The sequence below is a fragment of the Entelurus aequoreus genome, linkage group LG06 (genome assembly GCF_033978785.1).
Source record: "Entelurus aequoreus isolate RoL-2023_Sb linkage group LG06, RoL_Eaeq_v1.1, whole genome shotgun sequence".
NCBI classification, from domain to species: domain Eukaryota; kingdom Metazoa; phylum Chordata; class Actinopteri; order Syngnathiformes; family Syngnathidae; genus Entelurus; species Entelurus aequoreus.
Window position 1 is genome coordinate 37901545 of NC_084736.1, and position 23936 is coordinate 37925480.

At 37.5% G+C, this 23936-nt stretch overlaps 2 protein-coding genes across 6 annotated transcripts in view; both read left to right on the forward strand.

Moving 5' to 3' along the window:
* Positions 1-10852: 10852 nt before the first annotated feature.
* On the forward strand, positions 10853-22075 carry ubl4a (ubiquitin like 4A). Its single transcript, XM_062050690.1, has 4 exons — positions 10853-11056; positions 15109-15214; positions 15281-15486; positions 21653-22075. Exons 1-4 carry the CDS (start codon positions 11009-11011, stop codon positions 21761-21763), a joined length of 471 nt encoding a protein of 156 aa, XP_061906674.1. The 5' UTR covers positions 10853-11008; the 3' UTR covers positions 21764-22075.
* A 1472-nt stretch (positions 22076-23547) lies between these two features.
* si:dkey-32e23.4 (dynamin-1-like protein) overlaps positions 23548-23936 on the forward strand; it is a 58010-nt gene continuing 57621 nt past the window's right edge. For 4 of the 5 annotated variants that reach the window (XM_062050694.1, XM_062050695.1, XM_062050691.1 and 1 more), the window contains exon 1: positions 23564-23677. The gene's annotated coding sequence lies outside the window, so the exon portion shown is untranslated. Of the gene's footprint in view, positions 23678-23936 lie in introns of all 5 variants that reach the window. The other variant, XM_062050692.1, reaches the window with a different exon arrangement.

The following is a 23936-nucleotide window of genomic DNA, read 5'->3' on the forward strand; positions in this document are numbered from 1 at the left end:
TATAACCACATATAAATATATATACACTATAACCAAATATAAATATATATATAAACCACATATAAATTTATATACACTATAACCACCCATAAATATATATAAACCACATATAAACATATATACACTATAACCACATATACATATATATAAACCAATATATACACTATAACCACATATAAATATATATAAACCAATATATACACTATAACCACATATAAATATAGATACACTATAACCACATATAAATATATATATACACTATAACCACATATGAATATATATAAACCACATATAAACATATATACACTATAACCACAAATAAATATATATACACCAGGGGTCACCAACGCGGTGCCCGCGGGCACCAGGTCGCCCGTAAGGACCAGACGAGTCGCCCGTGGGCCTGTTCTAAAAAAAAATAATAATAATACATTTTTTTTTTTTTTTTTTAAGTTTTTTTTTTTCTTTTTTTTTTTTTAAAATTAAATCTACATAGAAAAAACACAAGATACACTTTCAATCAGTGCATCAACCCAAACAACCTCCCCCATGCACACTCATCCACACCCACTCACACAAAAGGGGTTATTTTATTTCTTTCGGCTACCAATATTCTGGTTCCCACAACATAGACAACACATCTGCAAGGGACACAGTCCCTGAAGCACACATGATTGTATAGACTGCTGGTCCACTAACATTTTCATTAATTACAATTTTTTATGTAATTATTTTTATATTGTTTTACTTTCTTTTTTATCCAAGAAAATGTTTTTTATTTATTTATCTTATTTTATTTAATTTTTTAAAAAAGGGCCTTATCTTCAACAGACCAGGTTGTCAATGAAATTAGATTTGTTTAAAGGGTTTTTTAAACCAGGCCCAGTCCAGATAATGTCCAAGTCGGACTCAGCAACACACACCTTCATTCATGTACACAGAAAAAAATTAGGGAACACAACAGATTGCATATAATTTATAAACAAAATTACATTTCAAAATAAGCATTTATGTACAGTCCAGATTATGTCCAGGTCACTCAAATTAGGGAACACAACAACAGATATCATATAATCTATAAACATAATTATACTTTCAAAATAAGCCTTTGAGGACTTCTCATCTTTTTTTTAATGTTTTTTGGCATCATTATCGTTTTCAACCATGTAATTTTCCAAAGTTAGAAAATACTGAATAAATGTTTTAAAGAAAGTAATACTAAGTGAATATCTGTTTTTGGCCTTAAAAATAAACATTTTACCGAGTACTATAATTAAATTGACTAAATCATGATTGTCAATGAACTCTCCTAAAATAACAGAAACCACATAAACAAACCAATCCTTAAACACATTTTTTCAACTTCCACCCAAAACAAAGACACAATATGACAATACCAAAACAAATGCAGGGTGGATTCAGGCTCCTGACAACAAAATCGGCAATCATCTGACTATGTCATATTCCATAATTTTAACATTTTCCTGTAGGTAAGAAGTTATAAATAATTTTAATTTGAAAATAACGATTTTGCACATCGATAGTGGTTTTATAGATTAGTTTGAATATGGCATCCCATGGCAACGGGCAGTCAAAAAAGTCCTCCCATTTTCCATTTGTGTTGTATGAGGCAGCCTTCAAAGATTTCTTTATTAAATAAAAATTATATATTTTTCCATTTATTTTAGTTCCTTTTTGCCAACTACAATTTCTTATTAGAGGTTTACAAACTAATAATTTAGTAGTTCCATAATTCATTATTTGTTTCCATCTTTTCCCAATTACTCCAGTTAGTTGATCAAATGAAAAGCTTGAGCAAGCATCACCATGCATAGCTCTAAATTCATCATACTTCATAATTTTACCATTCTCATTGATAATATCATTGACAAAAATGATTCCTCTTTCAAACATATTTTTCCAAAAGAAAGGCTTTCCATCTATTACAATATTAGAGTTCATCCATATTAACTGCTGCAAAATATCATCTCTTTTTTCTGGCACATAAAATTAAAAACACCACTATGAGTGGATTGTTTCCTTTATGAACCCCGCCATGTTTCCCAGCAGACTCTCTGGGAGGGGATCACTTGTAAAAAAGGATACAATTTATTTTCATACAGTACATGTTTTTTGTCCAACAGGACATTTGTGTACCACTCAATGTTTAAATACATCTTTTATTGAATAAACATTTGGGAGAAAAATGTGTGTGTTTAAAAATTCAGTTTGTTAAATGACAGTGTTTTAAAATGCAGTGTAAAAAATCAGAGCAGGAAAAAAATCTCTCGTCTGGTCCTTACGGGCGACCTGGTGCCCGCGGGCACCGCGTTGGTGACCCCTGGCCTAGATCTTCCAGATTTTCTGGGACAACAACACTAAGTATGTTAACTGGTCCATCTGTCCACAAAACAGGCACTTTGCATTCCATTCGAAAGGACGTTCCCTTTAGATTTCCGATCCTTAACATTTTACATTTATCATAATTAAGTTTAAGGCCAGATTGCTGTGAAAATATGTCCAAAAGATTAAGAAGGTTCCGCAAACAATGAGGAAAAATCTTATCTTTGTGAATCAGCCTTTTCTGACATGAACTTCATCAAGAACAAACACAGAACACGCCTCACTGATGCACATCTGCAAGACTCACTCAGAGTTGCAGTGTCAAGTTACACACCAGAGTACAACACACTAGTTAACAGCATGCAATGCCAGGCTTCCCACTAACTGACAAAGAAACAGATAACAGATTTGGTGTCCAGTTCAAAGTGTGACATGATTTAAAAATTTGAGAGTTGACTTTTGTATTTTACATGAGTTATTATTTGTACAAACATGGTGCAAAGTAATTCATGATTTGTTAAAAAATGTTAGTGGCTAGCTAGTTAAAATGGGATATTGTGATTTCACAAGACTGTCTTAGAAGTGATCATTTGAAAATGTTCAATTTGAAAAATGTGCACTTAGAGAAAATATAAAAATAAAGTGTTGCATATTGATATTTATCTGTTTCTATATATATTTATTGTGAGAAATCATTAAGATGATCAGTGTTTCCACAAAGATAAATATCATTAATTATTAATAATAACAGAGTTAAAGGTAAATTGAGCAAATTGGCTACTTCTGGCAATTTATTTAAGTGTGTACCTAACTGGTAGCCCTTCGCATTAATCAGTACCCAAGAAGTAGCCCTTGGTTTCAAAAAGGTTGGTGACCCCTGCTATAACCACATATAAATATATATAAACCACATATAAATACAGTATATATACACTATAACCACATATAAATATATATATATACACTATAACCACATATAAACCTGTTTGATGCTTGGAAGAGTTGCTGGGGGTCAATTTAGGTTCAGATCAGTTAGAGGTTGAGCTGAGCGATGATTTTATGGCAGTTTTAACATTTAGTAGGGAAGTTGGAATTTGAAGGTGTGTTGGTAGTGCATTCCACTGTGTGGTGGCAAAATAGTAGAATGCATTTTTTTCCCCATGAGAGTCTTGAATTTGGGGAGGGCGAGGTCTGAAGACGTCCCTCTGATGTAGTACCTGTGATCATCACTTACTCTGGTGAAATAGTTGGACAGGTACTTGGGGACAGTTTCTCTGAGTATTTGGAATACCAGGCACATTGCAATTTGGTGTACTCTTTCCTCAACTCTAAGCCATCCCAATTTGGTAAAGTGGGCTTGAGTTAAGTGAGTCCTGTATGGGAGGTTGAGCAGGAGTCTCACCAGCTTGTTTTGGGAAGTTTGCAGTTGAGTTTTTAGTGGCTTGGGGATAGTGGTGAAGCATGAGGTGCAGGCATAGTCCAAATGACACTGTATGAGGGCACCCGCAAGGGTCTTAAGTGTATCCCTGTTGATAAACGCAGAAATCTACTTTTATTATTGATCTTGGTGATTGCTTTTAATGCCATTTTTCCCCCTAGAGAGTGTTGTCTAATATACAACCTAGGTAAATGACCTTGTATTTGCTGGTGACACCTGCTTTAATCGTAAAGCCCGGTGATTTACCTAGGTTGTGCCTGGACCCAAATAGGATGGACTCTGTTTTACCCAGGTGTAGTGACAGTTTGTTATGGGAAAGCCAGAGACAGAGATGACTTCGTTGGGTGCTGAGTGCACTTCCAACCTTCAATTTGTCCCTGTCCGAGGCCAGGATGGCAGAATGGTCCGCGAACAGGAACACATTGCTGTTACATGCTGATTTCATGTCGTTAATGTCAATCAAGAACAACAATGGTCCCAGAAGGCTCCCCTGTGGGACACCACAGCTCGCCTTGAGGGGAGAGGACAGTGATCTGTTCACCTGTTCTCTGTCCTCAAGGTAAGATTTCATCCAGTTTGTGGCTGCGCTGTCAAAACCCTCAACTTGTTTAACAGTATTGAGTGGTTAACTGTGTAGAATGTCTTTTGAAGACCCAGCATAACCATTCCACAGTACTTGCCCATGTCTATCTCTCGCCTGATCTAGTCACTTAGGTAGGCATGTATCGCTGGAATGGGATTTTCTGAATCCTGATTGAAATTGGAATAGGAGCTGGCGATTTGATAGATAATGATCTATTTGCTCATATATTAACCTCTCTATAACCTTTGAGATGGAGCAAAGGATGGAAACAGGGCGGTAGTTTGTTTCCTTTTTTATACAGAGGTGATATTCTCGCCAGCTGGAATTGTTGTGGGACATGACACTGATTGATAGACAAGTTGAATTCTTGTGGGACATGACTGATTGATAGACAAGTTGAATTCTTGTGGGACATGACTGATTGATAGACAAGTTGAAGTCTTGTGGGACATGACACTGATTGACAGAGAAGTTGAATTGTTGTGGGACATGACACTGATTGATAGACAAGTTGAATTCTTGTGGGACATGACTGATTGATAGACAAGTTGAAGTCTTGTGGGACATGACACTGATTGATAGACAAGTTGAATTCTTGTGGGACATGACACTGATTGATAGACAAGTTGAATTATTGTGGGACATGACTGATTGATAGACAAGTTGAAGTCTTGTAGGACATGACACTGATTGATAGACAAGTTGAAGTCTTGTGGGACATGACACTGATTGATAGACAAGTTGAAGTTTTGTGGGACATGACACTGATTGATAGACAAGTTGAAGTCTTGTGGGACATGACACTGATTGATAGACAAGTTGAATTCTTGTGGGACATGACACTGATTGATAGACAAGTTGAAGTCTTGTGGGACATGACACTGATTGATAGACAAGTTGAAGTCTTGTGGGACATGACACTGATTGATAGACAAGTTGAATTATTGTGGGACATGACTGATTGATAGACAAGTTGAAGTCTTGTGGGACATGACACTGATTGATAGACAAGTTGAAGTATTGTGGGACATGACACTGAACACTGATTGATAGACAAGTTGAAGTATTGTGGGACATGACACTGATTGATAGACAAGTTGAAGTCTTGTGGGACATGGCACTGATTGATAGACAAGTTGAAGTCTTGTGGGACATGACACTGATTGATAGACAAGTTGGTGATATGAGCAACCATAGGGATAATGCTGGGAATATGATCATGTCCTGTGGCTTTGTTGCTGACTTTCTTTAACACATCATCACTTTTAACTTTGACAAACTTGAAGTCATTCTTTGTTTTTGTAAAAGTCTTGGATGTGCTGTTCACCGTAGAGGCCTGAATGTGAGGGCAATCTGCTTACCAACGTGGACGCGATGGTTGAGTAAAATCTGTTAAAGCAATTTGCCACATTCAGTTTGTCTGTGATGAGTGAGACGCTTAGTTTCAAGTTGAGGTTGGTGGTTGTTGTTTTGAGACTGCAATGGTTTCAGCGTCTTCAAGAGTTTTTGCGGGTTATTTTTATGTTTCCGCATTTTTCGTTGAAGTAACTGGATTTGGCCTTCCTGATCATATTAGTTACTTGGTTTCTTAGCTTTTTGTATTCTTCAAGGAGCGGTTCAGTCCTGTTTTTAGTGAACTTAGCGTGTGTCATTTCTAAGTTTCATGGCTTCTATTATGTCTGCATTGATCTAGGGTTCTGTTCTGTATTTGACCCTGGAAGCTTTCATGGGTGCTCGCTGCTCAGATACATGCAGGAAGTTGGATTTGAAGCATGCCCATGCTGTCACGGCCAGGGCGCATTCCAATGCGCCCTCATCTTTGCGCTCTGCTTGTTGTACTTCGGGACTCGCCCACGGCCGCGCATTTCCAGGGACGCGTCGGGCGCGTCTCCGCCCTGCAGTAGCCGGCAGCTGCAATCATTCACCGGCAATCTGCGCACCCGGCGCTAATGAGAGGTCCTGCCTTCAAGAGCCTGCTCAGCCTGCTATCCGTCGCCTGAACATAATCTTCTGTTGTGTACCGTAAGACGAAAACCCAGCTTAATGCTCACTCTCTCTCTCTCTCTCTCCATGTTTTTCCTCCGTGTTTCATTGTTCTTCCTTGTCGTCCTCCCCAGCAGCCTGCCTTGTCTCCGCGTCGACGAGCTATGCGTCTTGACAGTGATAGTTTTAGCTGCTTGCCGGACTGCCTCTTCGATCCTCGACCTCCGCTTGGACACGGACCTCCTGCGCCTCGCCATTCGGCCTGACCATCTGCCTGCCCCACGGACTGTCCTTCATGCCTTGTTCCTCCTCTCGAGTCAACACTACGTAACACACTACAGTTAATCACACACATAACCTCTCACAAACACACGCACACACACACACACACACAAACACACACACGCACGCACAATCTTGGATTTTGTCACAAACCATTCTATAGTTTATTAAATTAGATTGTTCATTATTTATTATATTATATTGTTTATATATATATAAACAGGTATATATTTAAATACAAACCCCGTTTCCATATGAGTTGGGAAATTGTGTTAGATGTAAATATAAACGGAATACAATGATTTGCAAATCATTTTCAACCCATATTCATTTGAATATGCTACAAAGACAACATATTTGATGTTCAAACTGATAAACTTTTTTTTTTTGGCAAATAATCATTAACTTTAGAATTTGATGCCAGCAACACGTGACAAATCACTGCACGTAAGCAGCTAAGCCCGTGACCTTCGATCCCTCAGGCTGTACTGCATCAACAAGCGACATCAGTGTGTAAAGGATATCACCACATGGGCTCAGGAACACTTCAGAAACCCACTGTCAGTAACTACAGTTGGTCGCTACATCTGTAAGTGCAAGTTAAAACTCTCCTATGCAAGGCGAAAACCGTTTTTTAACAACACCCAGAAACGCCGTCGGCTTCGCTGGGCCTGAGCTCATCTAAGATGGATGAGTCCACATTTCAAATTGTTTTTGGAAACTGTGGACGTCGTGTCCTCCGGACCAAAGAGGAAAAGAACCATCCGGATTGTTATAGGCGCAAAGTTGAAAGGGCAGCATCTGTGATGGTATGGGGGTGTATTAGTGCCCAAGACATGGGTAACTTACACATCTGTGAATGTGCCATTAATGCTGAAAGGTACATACAGGTTTTGGAGCAACATATGTTGCCATCCAAGCAACGTTATCATGGACGTCCCTGCTTATTTCAGCAAGACAATGCCAAGCCATGTGTTACATCAACGTGGCTTCATAGTAAAAGAGTGCGGGTACTAGACTGGCCTGCCTGTAGTCCAGACCTGTCTCCCATTGAAAATGTGTAGCGCATTATGAAGCCTAAAATACCACAATGGAGACCCCCGGACTGTTGAACAACTTAAGCTGTACATCAAGCAAGAATAGGAAAGAATTCCACCTGAGAAGCTTAAAAAATGTGTCTCCTCAGTTCCCAAACATTCACTGAGTGTTGTTAAAAGGAAAGGCCATGTAACACAGTGGTGAACATGCCCTTTCCCAACTACTTTGGCACGTGTTGCAGCCATGAAATTCTAAGTTAATTATTATTTGCAAAAAAAATAAAGTTTAAGAGTTTGAACATCAAATATCTTGTCTCTGTAGTGCATTTTATTGAATATGATTTGAAAAGGATTTGCAAATCATTGTATTCTGTTTATATTTACATCTAACACAATTTCCCAACTCATATGGAAACGGGGTTTGAATAATAAATACATAGTGCAATATTCCCCCTTGTTGTTCTGTGCCGTCACAACTCCTTCCTGCTTTTTCAATCGATGAGCAATTTAGTACATTTGACTAGTCCAGTCTCTCCAGGGCTGCTGTTAGAGCTTTGCTGGTGTACTTTTTCATCCATCTGAATCTTATTGTGTTGTGACAATCTGATACAGATTTCTGAATTTTACGTGTGCAGAAAATGATGAAGTGATCCCTTATTCCGCACTCCATTACACCGCCTTTGGAGATTATGGTCCGGTGTGATGTCAAAATCAAATCAATGAGGGTTTGAGTAGCAGGGCACACCCGTGTGAATTGAGTGATCAGCTGTTTCAGGCTATGTAGCTTACAGTAATTACTGAAGGATTTGTAGATAGGAGTATCTTTTTTCAGGATGTTGGTGTTCAAATCACCGATCAGTATTACTTCAGAATTGCCTAAATCAGCTGATCCCTCGTTTAGCTGTTCATAAAATGAGTTTTGAGTTGGGGGTCTGTACAGGGAGCCAATTAACAGCGGTTTGGTTTTGGGGAAAATTATATCGAGCTACACTGCCTCTATATCACTTTGCTCCAAATCATCCCGTACATTCAAACAGATAATTATGATGATGGTTATTTGAAGTGCATACTTTTACTGTTTCATTTGCAGTGTTTTTTATCATAAGGAGGAATGTGTTTGTTTATTTATTGACTGTAAATCAGGGGTCGTCAACAGGGGGTCTGTAACCTGGAGGGGGTCCCCCGAGGTCGTGAAATCTTAAATTGATTAGGATTATTTTAGATAATATTTTCCTACATCCCCAATGCAATTTGACCACAAGGTTTTCAGCTTGCGATTAGCACGCAAGTTGTCAGATAGCAGTTAGGGCGCCAATAGTTGTTGTTGTTTGATTATAATGCCAAAAGTATCATAAGTGATACATACGCTTTTAAACCCTCCTCATCATTAGTGTAATTAGTTGTTTCTCTTAAAAAGCCTGACTTATCAGATCTGATGCATGCATTAAACACATAATCTACATGTAAGTGACTTATCAGAGGATCCTGCAAGATTGCCACGAAGAAGAAACGAGACGCCTGTTTTTTTAAGGAAAACTTTGCCAAATTTGAAAGGGATAAGTTCACATCACATACAAATAGCCAGTGGCTGACATTTTGTCACCATCTGGTGGCCAACGAAAATAACTCAACCATTAATTGTACTTGCAAGGACCTACAGCGCAATCCAAACAACCTTCCCTAGTCATTGTGTAGGAAAAAAATAAATCAAGTAGCACAAACATTCAATAAACACGGTCACACATAACACAACATACTCATTGAACTTTGTGGATGTTATTAAAAAACATCCAATCAACATGAACAATTTTTTTTTAATGACATCCATTGCAAGGAATGATGGGAAAAATGCAAAACACTCTCCACACTTATCCATGTTTGGTGCATTTTAGCTGCTTGATATTTCTGATTGATTAGAAAACCTTAAGGAGGATGTCACGGAAGTAAACAAGGAATAAGTTGAACTTTCACATACTCTTATAATCTAATTATATTAATTCTTAATTATACATCCATTATATTATAATAATAATAATATGTACTCATATATATGTATAGGCTCTATATACAGTATATATGTATATATAAATATATACACACACATATATATATATATATATATATATATATATATATATATATATATATATATATATATATATATATATATATATATATATATATATATATATATATATATATATATATATATATGTATATATATACAGTATATATACACGTTAGGTCAGGAAAAAACACAGAGGCCAAAACAGGCTTGTAGGGATGATTTAGCCTCTGTGTTTTTTCCTGACCTAACGTATATTCCGCTCTACCCCGGTATTGAGCACTGTATAACTGTATAAACCACAGAAACCTCGACTATATATATACATACAGTATATGTATATATACACATATATATATATATATATACACAAATATACATAAATGATAAATATATATATATATATATATATATACATATATAAAATGTGTATATATATGTGTATATATATACATATATATGTATATATATATATATATATATATATATATATATATATATATATATATATATATATATATATATATATATATATATATATATATATATATATATATATATATATATATATATATATATATATATATATAAATGATAAATAAATGATAAATGGGTTATACTTGTATAGCGCTTTTCTACCTTCAAGGTACTCAAAGCGCCAAAACTTCGCCACGCCATCCACATATATGTATGTGTATAAACATATATGTAAAATTGAAACAGCGGATATTTAAGGTAATGCAACTCTAAATCAGTCAATTGGCATTTTATTGCATTTGATGCATTATAAATACCATGGAGCAACCTACAGTCTTTAGACGTTCCAAATACAATGTTTACATTTAACATAATGGTATATTTAAGTACACTTTTGTTACTTATGGACTAAGTACATCATATAAAAAGATGATTCTTAGTTTTTTATTCTAATTAGGGTCCAATAAGCCCAAATAGCAAAGAGAAATAAAAAAGCATGTAAACCAACAGCTGGCCATGTAAACCAACAGCTACCAACAGTAATACCGTCTGGCCACTATGGGCATTGATACAGCCTGGCCACTAGGGGCCACTAGGGGCCACTAGGGGCATTAATACAGCCTGGCCACTAGAGTCCACTAGGAGCCACTAGGGGACGCTTAAAGGCAGGAGTTGAACATCGGCTGTTAAGGAAAAAGGAAGAAGAAGAAGAGTTTCCTGCACCTAAACACTAGCCACGTTATTGTGTTGCCTGATCGAAATAGATTTATATTTGATTTGTCCAGGAATACGTTTAAAAAATGATCATTACTGTTAAGCCGCTTCAGGGGAAAGAATGCAGCGTACACGTAAGTGAAAGCCTATTAGCATGTTAGCTTGTAGCCTAGCTGCGGCTAACTGGTTAGTATAACGGTCATGTCTCGTGTCGAGACACTTTTTGTATTATCTGACAGAGAATGTGATTATAAGATCATTTTTTGATCAATGTTCTACACGTTGTGACGCCGTACGGCCCATTGTTACTCGGTGGTGAACGATTTTGACGCATATTGCTAGCCAAAAAAACGAAACAAAGGCTAACGGGTCAGATTATGCTAGTAAGATCAATATTTAATGTTATTGTGTATTGTATGCATATAAGATTAATATTTGCTGTGATTGTATGCTAGTAACATTAGTATTTGCTGTTATTGTATGCTAGTAACATTAGTATTTGCTGTTATTGTATGCTAGTAACATTAGTATTTGCTGTTATTGTGTAATGTATGCTAGTAACATTAGTATTTGATGTTAATGTATGCTATTAACATTAGTATTTGCTGTTATTGTGTATTGTATGCTAGTAACATTAGTATTGGGTGTTATTGTATGCTAGTAACATTAGTATTTGCTGTTATTGTATGCTAGTAACATTAGTATTTGCTGTTATTGTATGCTAGTAACATTAGTATTTGCTGTTATTGTATGCTAGTAACATTAGTATTTGCTGTTATTGTATGCTAGTAACATTAGTATTTGCTGTTATTGTATGCTAGTAACATTAGTATTTGCTGTTATTGTGTATTGTATGCTAGTAACATTAGTATTTGCTGTTATTGTGTATTGTATGATTTTGTGTATTGTATGATTTTGTCTTGACGTTTGGCTGCACTGATTGTTAAAAGTACTGAAGCTAGTTTCCAAAGCTCACTTCTAGGTGCAAAAATAGTGTGCATTAGCTCTGACCTGGGTGTGTCCTTCCTAGTTATATTTACAGTATGTGTGCAACAATTCAAAGATTAATTAATTTACATGAAACCAGTATTATCCGACAGGTCTTGTAAAGATTCCAGTGATAAAAGTATCATTTTCCTGTGTTAAATATTAGGAAGGGAAAAACTGTTGAAAATACAACTTCTTAATAACTCTATTAATATTTACCCCATTCTAAAAAGCTTGGTATCATTGGAAAGCTTACTAAACAAAGAAACAGAAAAATACTTCCTTATGTAATAATTATTTTAATTATTTTTAAATAATTAATTCCAAAGTACCACACAACAAAGTAGGTAAATATGAGGATAACAAAAATTTGAAAACTACAATAAATATTATTATTAAGATGAAATTTCAACACAAAATCACATGACATCCATCCAGTAGATAAGTGATTTGTTGTAATTTGTACACACAGTATATTTTTATAAGACCATTTAGTATATATATATATTGTGCTATAAAGCTAAAATGAATCTACTAAACTAACTAACTTCAAAAACTGAGAAAGCAAATGAGCAATGTTTACAAAATAATGGCCAAGATGCCAATCAAGTGATGTGAACATCATGTTAAATGCATATAATAAGCAAATTAAGATCCCAGAACGTAAACACGCGCCATAACTGGTTTTAATACAAAGTAAAGAAAACATAAAGCACAGTTCCGGTGTGTTTTTAATCCATTACATTTATGAAATGAGCGTTGGAAGTGAGGCAAAATGTAAGTAAACATGGCTACTTGTGAGTCACATCACAAGCGACCAGGCAATCGGCGGGATCCGAAAATCAGTGTGCGACTCGATCAATTTAAAAGATATTTGCCAGACTCACAGATAAATGTATAACCTAAGTTATAATAAACACTTTACTCACCTTAGATGCTTTGCAGGGGAGTTTTGTTGAGTGTAAACTTGGAAAATGTCAGAGATTTGTGGCGCGAGTATTTGGTCAATCACCCAAATGTCAATATTCTGGATAAGTGTTCTACGTCATCAGTGTTGGTGTACAGTGGTGATAAAATCATCAGTGTTGGTGTACAGTGGTGATGATATCATCAGTGTTGGTGTACAGTGGTGATGATATCATCAGTGTTGGTGTACATCCATCCATTTTCTACCGCTTGTCCCTTTTGGGGTTGCAGGGGGTGCTGGAGCCTATCTCAGCTGCATTCGGGCGGAAGGCGGGGTACACCCTGGACAAGTCGCCACCTCATCACAGGGCCAACACAGATAGACAGTGGGGATAAAATCAACGCCAACGCAGTTGAACTCTGAAAATTGCAGTCCGGTCGCTACTCGGTTGCACGATCAAGAACGAAACGCGTTGATTGACCGCTGCATCTATCCAGCCAGCAGCGATTACACACTAGGGTTGTCTCGATACCAATATTTTGGTACTGGTACCAAAATGTATTTCGATACTTTTCTAAATAAAGGGGACCACAAAACATTTCATTATTGGCTTTATTTGGACAAAAAATCTTAGGGTACATGAAACATATGTTTATTATTGTAATTTAGTCCTTAAATAAAATAGTGAAGATACTAGACAACTTGTCTTTTAGTAGTAAGTAAACAAACAAAGACTCCTAATTAGTCTGCTGATGTATGCAGTAACATATTGTGTCATTTATCTACTTATTATGTTATCTACATTATGCGGGACAAACTGTAAAAATTGATTATTAATCTACTTGTTCATTTACTGTTAAAATCTGCTTATTTTCTGTTTTAACATGTTCTATCTACACTTCTGTTAAAATGTAATAATCACTTATTCTTCTCTTCTTTGATACTTTACATTAGTTTTGGATGATACCACACATTTAGGTATCAATCCAATACCAAGTAGTTACAGGATCATACATTGGTCATATTCAAAGTCCTCATGTGTCCAGGGGCACATTTCCTGAGTTTCTCAACATAATATAAATGTTTTTAAAAACGAAAAAGATTTTGTGATGCTAAAATATATCGATGTAGTCATAGTTGTATCGACTAGATACGCTCCTCTACTTGGTATCATTACAGTGGATGTTAGGTGTAGATCCACCCGCGACGTTTGTTTACATTGTGACGCCAGTGAGCTATTGTATCCTCCTACGGTGTGTAGTGAAGCATGTTTAGCTATTCGTCATCCTCCAGTGATAATGAAACTTAAAAGAAACATACTTTATTTGTCGCCATGGAGGCCAGGATTAGTGATTTAGAAGTACTGCAGATGGATGTTAGCTGCTAGCTAGCTAGCCATGTCTTAAAGCACCTCTTCCTGAGGGTGTTTTAGTGTTATAACTTCAACTTTATCTTTAGTTTTTACACCAAAATGCGTCCATTCTCCCTTTTCTGTCTACACACTGTGTCTGCTTGTAATTACTCTGTGTGTGTGTGTGTGTGTGTGTGTGTGTGTGTGTGTGTGTGTGTGTGTGTGTGTGTGTGTGTGTGTGTGTGTGTGTGTGTGTGTGTGTGTGTGTGTGTGTGTGTGTGTGTGTGTGTGTGTGTGTGTGTGTGTGTGTGTGTGTGTGCTGCCGAACATGCTCCTCTGCTCATAAAACCAGCGATATGACGCGCCATAATGCCCGTTTAAAAAAAAATGGAGGGGGGGAAGAACTGGTACTTTTTAGAGGTGGTATAGTACCGAATATGATTCATTAGTATTGCAGTACTATACTAGTACTGGTATACCGTACAACCCTAGATTAATGGTGCAAACGGTTGTTGTGTAATAAGCACATTACGTACAGTATAACCACTTTGTAGGGCGCAATGTAACGCAATTGGCACCCCGGACAAAAGTACTTCTTAGACAACATACCATTGATAGCCTATACATTACTGCCATCTAATGTCTTGAAAGTGCAACTGCATTGCAAATGAGACTCAAATGTAATAAAACTGAACAGCTTAGTTATCATAATTAACTCATTTTTAAATGTGACATTAAAACATAGTTTTATTATCAAACAATTAACATTTACTAACAAACACACAAGTACCAAAAACTGGTACTGTTGAGTACCGGTGTCGATTCCCAGATACCGGGTATTGGTACCGTATCGGTCCAAAAGTCAGCATCCATACCTACTGTTGTGGAATTGAGCAGTGTGAGCCTGTTTTTGATTCAAGCATATTGTGGCCATGTTTCAGGTGAAAGAAGATGAGAAGGTTTCCACGGTGAAAGAACTTGTCTCTGAACGTCTCAACATAGCGGCCAATCAGCAGCGCTTGCTTTATAAAGGCAAAGCGCTGGCTGGTAGGTTTGTTTTCCATCCTTTACACTTGATGCCACCCTGTTTGTGATGACCACTTTTCCTTGTAGACGAACACCGACTAAGCGACTACTCCATCGGGCCAGAAGCCAAATTAAATCTAGTGGTCCGTCCGGCGGGAGAGAGGACGGGGTCTTCAGGGACGACGGCCAACAGCAGCACAACACGTGGAGGAGTGTGGCAGAGCGTGTCCACCATCCTTGCTAAACACTTCAGTCCTGCAGATGCTGCAAAAGTCCATGAACAGTTGATTAAGGTATTCAAACATGCAACACCTGGTTTCTAATAGGGACTATCGGCGCCGATATCTGCCATTTTGACGTGTATGAGCCTTCTTTCATCTTTTCTTTTTTTCCCCACAACTACAAGAGAACTACATGAGCAGATACAATATATACACAACTGATACCAGTGTTTAGCACTAAAACAGTGTTGGCGTTAACACACTTTATGTGTCTTTTTACGCATCAAAATCAGAAAGGATGAGCAATTCTGGAAGCCTAGACGCAGATTTTTATTTATTTTTGCCCGGTTTGCTTGTTTTTTTTTTTATTTGATCGATTATCGCTTTCCGCCAGTGCTTAGTTTTGTTTATTTTTGCCGGGTCAAATTTCCATCCCCGTTTATTGGTCTTCAATTTTGATTCGCTGAAAGTTTTATCAATGACAAACACTGCCTCAGTTTGCACTCGGACAACTTTACCGCGAGGGGCTGTCAAAAGAAAGACTTGATGGTAAACACTAAGGTGAGTGTAAAGATAGGTAGGTAGATAGATAGTACTTTATTGATTCCTTCAGGAAAAGTCAACCTTTTTATTCCAACTCTTTTTATTGACATTTTCAAATAGACAGAAAAGCGTGCAAGTCGGAACAGTACAATTTTAAAGTCAGTAAATTCTTCACACACCTTCCCGTGAAACCCAAACCACTCACCCCACTCTGGTCAAACCAACAAGGGACATATGGCACAAACATACAACAAGTAAGACGACAAAAACAACACAACATTCACACACACACACCCATACAAAGCCAGAGACAGACATTAGAGGCTGAAAGGAGAGAGAAAGGGAGAAATAAATAAATAAATAAAAGGGAGATTATTCCTCATCTGCATCTGGGCATAAGTCAAGAGAGTTGACATACAACAAGAAGGGACTCAATGAGCTTTGAAACGCTTGAGCAGAGCCTTTTAGCGAAAACCTAAGTTTTTCCAGTTTTAGATTGTAGAGAACCTCTCTAATCCAACGGCCGATGGGGGGGGAGCCAACTTCCAATTAAACAAGATCAATCGCCTGGCCAGCAAGGTCGTAAAAGCAACAGCGCGTTTTAGTGGTACTGGGCACATGTTATCAGGGCATATGCCGAAAATGGCTGAAAATGGGTTGGGGGAAAAGTTTTGACCGTATGCCTTTCCGATTGTGTCAAAAATGTCCTCCCAAAAGGAACATAGTTTAGAGCAGGACCAGAACATATGGACATGATCAGCCGGAGATTGTTTGCAGGTATTGCTAAAGTCAACCTTTTTAACTTCATCCTGTGCCATGGCTCCAGTAAATGACTCGTTTTAGTCTTTGTGAGTCCATGGAAACTTCACTTTTATCTCCCGCTGCATCGACATCGTTCCAGGATGGAGACAGGCTAGCTGTTAGCTTCAAGCTAACCAGCACCCGACCAGACCAAAAGCATAGTTTGCAGGTCAACAAATATTTGCCTTTTGAAGTCTTAATGTGCGAGGAGTGTTCAAAAGGAGTCTCTTGGAGAAGTGGCTGACAAGTTAGCAAGTGTCGCTCACATCGCTGACATCATCACCGTCATTGTTTACTGAGCAGAGATGCTGACTGTGCGTCATGATAAACTTTTTATCCATAGATTTATACGATAACATTTTTTATTATCTATAACAGCGGTGTCAAAAGTGTGGCCCGGAGGCCATTTGCGGCCCGCAGCTAATGTTTTAAAGGCCCACGGCACATTCTAAAAATACTATTAAAATAAACAAAAACGTAACTAAAGTGGAATAAAAAAGCTTACAGGTGAAATGTAATTTAGAAAAAAGTTGCAATGTTGACTTTTTTCTTTAAAACTGTCATTGCTCAAAACATAATATTGAATCAAAATCAATGTTTTTATGAATTATTGACCTATCCAAGGCTCCGATTACTTCACATCAAATATTATACTTTGAAAAATATTTTTTGTGGAAGATTTTGCAATATTTTGTGTGTTTGCCATAAAAAAACTTTGACAAAAAGGGCAGAAAACTAACAAACAAAAAACATTTTTAAAAAAATACTTAGAATTGAGGGGTAGATGTGATGTTGATGTAGACTCTAGATATTTAAGCATCAAATAAATAATGCATGTATGCCCTGGCACACCATTATCATAAATTCATGACCGAAGCAAAAAACTTTTTACACTTTTATTCTGAAATAAATACACCTACGACTTATTAAATACAAATATAGCGGTAAAGTTTAGATCCATGAAGGAAAGAAGAAAGTGAATAAATGTTAATACCTGATTAAATTTACATAGGCATAAAAATGAGTTTTCTTTTATATTATTTTTAAAATGAGTTAACTATTATGACAACCTTTTTCCAAAACAATATACAATGTGAGATATAACAGGATAATGCATACATTTATCATTTGTTTTCAAAACGCTTACAAAAAAGTGAGACCCCAAAAATGTTATGACTTGATGGGGTCCCTGGGACCCCATTTTGAAAATTCTTAGCGCCGACACTGTAAAAACTACATAAATAATTAGTGAAGTAGATAGTACTGCAATAATCACTGCTCCGGTCTGCACTGTGGTGCTCAAACACGACCATGCCCCCGTTTTTCTCTCCTTGAAGTGCTGATCTCCGGCAGCACGTCCCCTCTGCGTACATGAACTTGACTAATCTTTCATTTTTTTGGCCAGGAATACCATTTTTCATCCTTTTTTCCAGGAGTTTTCCTCCCGTTTTGTGTGTTTTCGCTATTGCAGCCAGTCTGTTCAACACTTGCTTTGTGGGCAGTTTTTATGTTATATGACTCAATCAAATAACACAGGCTCTGGAAAATATTTTGACTCGGGGGGCCAGATTGATAGAAAAAATTGTGCCTGGGGGCCGGTGTGTATGTGTGTAATATATACTGTATGTGTGCATATATACTGTATATATATATATATATATATATATATATATATATATATATATATATATATATATATATATATATATATATATATATATATATACATATATATATATATTGCGTGCATTGACCCTTTCCAAAAAAATGACAATTTCGTGTTAAAGTTTATTTATTTCCATAATTCCATTAAAAACTTTAAACTTCCATAGAAGATATTTCTGCCAAAAATCTAAACCCTGTGTAAATTTACAAATACAAGACCTATTATATAAGTAAAGAAAAGCAGTCAGCAGCTCGCACATTCTCATACTTAGTGTAACATCCAGAAAGAAATGTCAGCCATCTTGAATAATGTCTCAACTATAATATAATCTATGTGAAGAAGCCCAAAATTGTTTTTGTTTTTTTAAGTTCGCAATATTTCAGCGTTCCTCACTATAAAACCTTGCAATGTATTTAATCCATTCTGAAAATATTTTGGTTTATTCTTAAAATGTTATTACTTTATTCTCATTACAAATATGTGTCTGTGTGTGTGTGTGTATATGTATGTGACACATACATATACACACACACACACACGCACATATATATATATATATATATATATATATATATATATATATGTATATAGATATATATATAGATATATATATATATAAAATAAAAATAAAAAGTTTAACCCTCTGGCGACTTTCAGATTTAATTATCTTCAAAGCCAAACAGGACATACGCGTCAATAAACTTTTGAAGGGCGTGAAAACATTCCCACACTAAAATTTAAAACATGGAATTTTTGTTTTACCCTTTGGAAGGCCTTTTGAATAGATACTGTCACATATTTAGATAATCAAAATAACTCATATAATACAAATACTAATTGAAAATTATGGCATTTAAAATTTCAGTTAAAAGGCAAAAAATAAACATTACAAAGTTGGTATTTTTGTTTAAGATGGAAGTTGATTGAGAGACTTGAGCAAAACAATTATGAACCTACATGTTAAACTTTTTTTTACAACAATTAAAGTTTAGAAATGTTAGTTGTAAACATTGAAAGTAATTTTTGTTTTTGACTTAAGAAATGCACAATATTTAAGTTTATATTCTTGTAATTCTTCATGAAATTATGTTTAAAATATAGGTTGTAATGATCTATTTATTTGACATTACATGCAATTTTTTATGAACATTTAACTTTACTCTCAAACCATTTTGGTTCATTATAATTTGATCAATTTTAATGTGAAAGGCCTTTTGATTGGATAATGTCACATTTAAATTAGCAAAGTAACTCACATTATGCAAATGTCTACTAATCGAAAACTGCAACATCATTAAATAAAAATTACTGCAAAGGGTCAGAATTTTAAAAAATACATCACATGTTTGGTCTTTTTGTTTAGGACTGGAGTCAATACAGAGATTTGAGCAAAAAAATATGAATCCCAAATGTTTTTTGTTTTTAAAATGAAGGACCTATTTGTCCTGTAAGTCAGTGTTTTGTACACCTGTGAAAGAATTAGACATTGACATTTTTTTAATGTAGCATGAAAAAACTCAGGAAAAAATGTCATAGCAAAAAAATGTATGGGCAAAATACAGCAAAAAAATTACTGACCGCACAAAAAAAAGGAGCCTTTATCCCTTGGGAATGTACAAAAGCAGTGAAAATGTCACGTTGTGTAAATAGTAAATAAAAACAGAATACAATGATTTGCAAATTCTTTTCAACTTATACTCAATTGAATAGACTGCAAAGACAAGATACTTACGGTAATGTTCACACTGACAAACTTCATTTTTTTTCAATATGTTAGCTCATTTGGAATTTGATGCCTGCAACATGTTTCAAAAACACTTATTTGGAACATCCCACAGGTGAACAGGCTAATTGGGAACAGGTGGGTGCCATGATTGGGTATAGAAGCAGCTTCCATGAAATGCTCAGTCATTCACAAACAAGGATGGAGCGAGGGTCACCACTTTGTCAACAAATGCCTGAGCAAATTGTTTAAGAACAACATTTCTCAACCGGTCCATAATATCATCAAAAGGTTCAGAGAATCTGGAGAAATCACTGCACGTAAGCGCCAAGGCCGTGACCTTGTATCCCTCAGGCGGTACTGCATCAAAAAGCGACATGAGTCTCTAAATGATATCACCACATGGGCTCGGGAACACTTCAGATAACCACTGTCAGTAACTACAGTTTGTCGCTACATCTGTAAGTGCAATTTAAATCTCTACTATGCAAAGCCAAAGCCATTTATCAACAACACCCAGAAACGCTTCTAAGATGGAGTGATGCAAAGTGGAAAAGTGTTCTGTGGTCTGACGAGTCCACATTTCAAATTGTTTTTGGAAACTGTGGACGTCGTGTCAGGGCAGCACGGTGGCAGAGATCCTGCGCTCAGAATTTTTCTGTGTGGAGTTTGCATGTTCTCCCCGTGAGTGCGTGGTTTCCCTCCGGATACTCCGGCTTCCTCCCACCTCCAAAGACATGCAACTGGGGATAGGTTGATTGGCAACACTAAAATTGGCCCTAGAGTGTGAATGTTGTCTAACTGTCTGTGTTGGCCCTGCGATAAGGTGGCGACTTGTCCAGGGTGTACACCGCCTTCCGCCCGAATGTAGCTGAGATAGGCTCCAGCACCCCCGCGACCCCGAACGGGACAAGTGGTAGAGTTATATGTGTTTTATGTTGCACGATTGCACCAAGAAAAATTCCTAGTTTGTGAACCCGTTCTCAAACAATGGCAATAAAACTATTCTGATTCTGATTCTGATTCTGAAATGGATGGATGGATGGATTGTCCTCTGGACCAAAGAGGAGAAGAACCATACGGACTGTTATAGGCGCAAATTGTAAAAGCCAGCATCTGTGATGGTATGGGGGTGTATTAGTGCCCAAGGCATGGGTAACTTACACATCTGTGAAGGCACCATTAATGCTGAAAGGTACATACAGGTTTTGGAGCAACATATGTTGCCATCCAAGCAAGGTCTTTTCATGGACGCCCCTGCTTATTTCAGCCAGCAATTGGAAATAAGGTGAAAAGAATTTGCAAATCATTGTATTATGTTTTTATTTACCATTTACACAACGTGCCAACTTCACTGGTTTTGGGTTTTGTAGATTTGTCCATATTATGTTTGTCAAAGTCACGCTCCAGTGCAGTAGGTGGCGGTAATGTGTATTCCACGACAACAAAGTGTCATCTTCAAAGATTTCTGTTGTTGACACAAACTCTGTTGTTTTCATTTGAAGGACTACGAGCGCTCACTGCGACAGCTAAGTTTAGACGACATCGAGCGTTTGGCCGGGAGGCTGCTTTACCCCGAAGGCGACGGCATGGACACGTCGTCGTACATGGACTAAGTGCTGCACTGTCACTGTGCTGATCCAGGATGCTGCACACAGCTCACACACTTTGCAGTCATGTGAGGTGAAAGAAAGAGCTTTGAGCACAGATCATAGTTGGTGTCTGTGATAGCCACTGCAAGAGGTGATCACACAATATTTGAACACACAGGAATCGATCATATCATATTTGCCTGCTACAACATCCCAGGGAACACTTGTGTTTGAGGATATTTATTTTCAGTGTCAGTACTTTTTGATCTCATTGTATGATTTGTAAATAGTCTGTTTATATTCCAATATTAGAACAGAATAAACGTGATTCCAGTCTCTTATTTTTATTTTTTGAATTTTATAAACCTGTATTTATAAATTGCAACATTTACAAACAATTGAGAAATAATAATCAAAATAAACCCCGCCTTCCGCCCGATTGTAGCTGAGATAGGCTCCAGCGACCCCGAAGAGAATAAGCGGTAGAAAATGGATGGATAGATAACCAAAATAAGTACAAAACCAGTACAAAACAGGTTGTAAACTCAATAAAGTAACTAAAATAGATTGCAAAATATATATATATATATATATATATATATATATATTTATATATATATATATATATATAAAACAAAGTGCAAAGCCATAGGCTCACACAATTTCAGTAAATAATTTACATTTCGGTTCGCTGCCGAGTGTGAAGCGAATGGGATGAGAATCAGCACCTCCAAGTCCGAGTCCAAGTCCATGGTTCTCGCCCTGGAAAGGGTGGAGTGCCATCTCCAAGTTGGGGAGGAGATCTTGCCCCAAGTGGAGGAGTTCAAGTACCTAGGAGTCTTGCTCACGAGTGGGGGAAGAGTGGATCGTGAGATCGACAGGCGGATCGGTGCGGCGTCTTCAGTAATGCGGACGCTGTATCGATCCGTTGTGGTGAAGAAGGAGCTGAGCCGGAAGGCAAAGCTCTCAATTTACCGGTCGATCTACGTTCCCATCCTCACCTATGGTCATGAGCTTTGGGTTATGACCGAAAGGACAAGATCACGGGTACAAGCGGCCCAAATGAGTTTCCTCCGCCGGGTGGCAGGGCTCCCTTAGAGATAGGGTGAGAAGCTCTGCCATCCGGGAGGAACTCGGAGTAAAGCCACTGTTCCTCCACATGGAGAGAAGCCAGATGAGGTGGTTCGGGCATCTGCTCAGGATGCCACCCGAACGCCTCCCTAGGGAGGTGTTTAGGGCACGTCCGACCAGTAGGAGGCCACGGGGAAGACCCAGGACACGTTGGGAAGACTGTGTCTCCCGGCTGGCCTGGGAATGCCTCAGGATCCCCTAGGAGGAGCTGGACGAAGTGGCTGGGGAGAGGGAAGTCTGGGCTTCTCTGCTTAGGCTGCTGCCCCCGTGACCCGACCTCAGATAAGCGGAAGAAATTGGATGGAATTTAAATTTGGAACACAGCATCATTGTTTTCACAGCTTTTTGGTTGTTGGCGGTAGAGGTTGTTTTAACATAGAGTTCTAATTCTTTTTTAAAGGCACAACAAACAGGTCGGGTATTGAGAAACTTACATTTATGAATGTAAAACTTAGCAAATAGTATAATGAGGTTGCAAAGGTAAAATTCCTTTTCGAATTTTTTTTGTGATTCCAGTCTCGTTGAGTGTTTAACAATTTTGACGTCCTCAAGTTGGAGCACAGAAACCCTTTTTAATGGGCGTGGCTGCCGCTTCTATCCGACCAATCATCAGCTGCAGACGTCAGCAATTCATATTTGATGACCAATGGGACTGACGGAGGCCAACACAAGACCCGCCCACAAGTGCTACATGACGTTTTCCGCCTTCACCGCCGACTGGATAACGCTTTGGGTAATAACATGAATATTTTCCCCCTTTCTCATGCTTTCACGTCGAATGAGAGATGGAATTTACGTTGAACGCAGGTATGGTCTGAGATAGTTTTTTTTTTTATCAGCGCAGTGTTCGCGCCATTTGTCACTTCCTGCCTTTATCGATTAGCTTTAGCCTGCTAACAGTCGACTAGCTGATGTTGAAGGCGAGCCTGCCAGCCTTTGACTTGGGAGATATAGTTGCCATGTCATATTGACGTCACTACTTGTAACGCAGTCAAGCAAACTACAGTTGGAAAATGTTTTAATTTGTGGTGCTAAGAATTGCCAAATGTCAGCTTCCGAGTGCTGG

Excerpts from the sequence above, each read along its gene's own strand:
- ubl4a (XM_062050690.1), top strand. The coding sequence starts at position 11,009 with ATGATCATTACTGTTAAGCCGCTTCAGGGGAAAGAATGCAGCGTACAC. Across the intron at positions 11,057-15,108 it reads GGAAAGAATGCAGCGTACAC|GTGAAAGAAGATGAGAAGGT; the intron begins GTAAGTGAAAGC and ends GCCATGTTTCAG. Across the intron at positions 15,215-15,280 it reads TAAAGGCAAAGCGCTGGCTG|ACGAACACCGACTAAGCGAC; the intron begins GTAGGTTTGTTT and ends TTTTCCTTGTAG.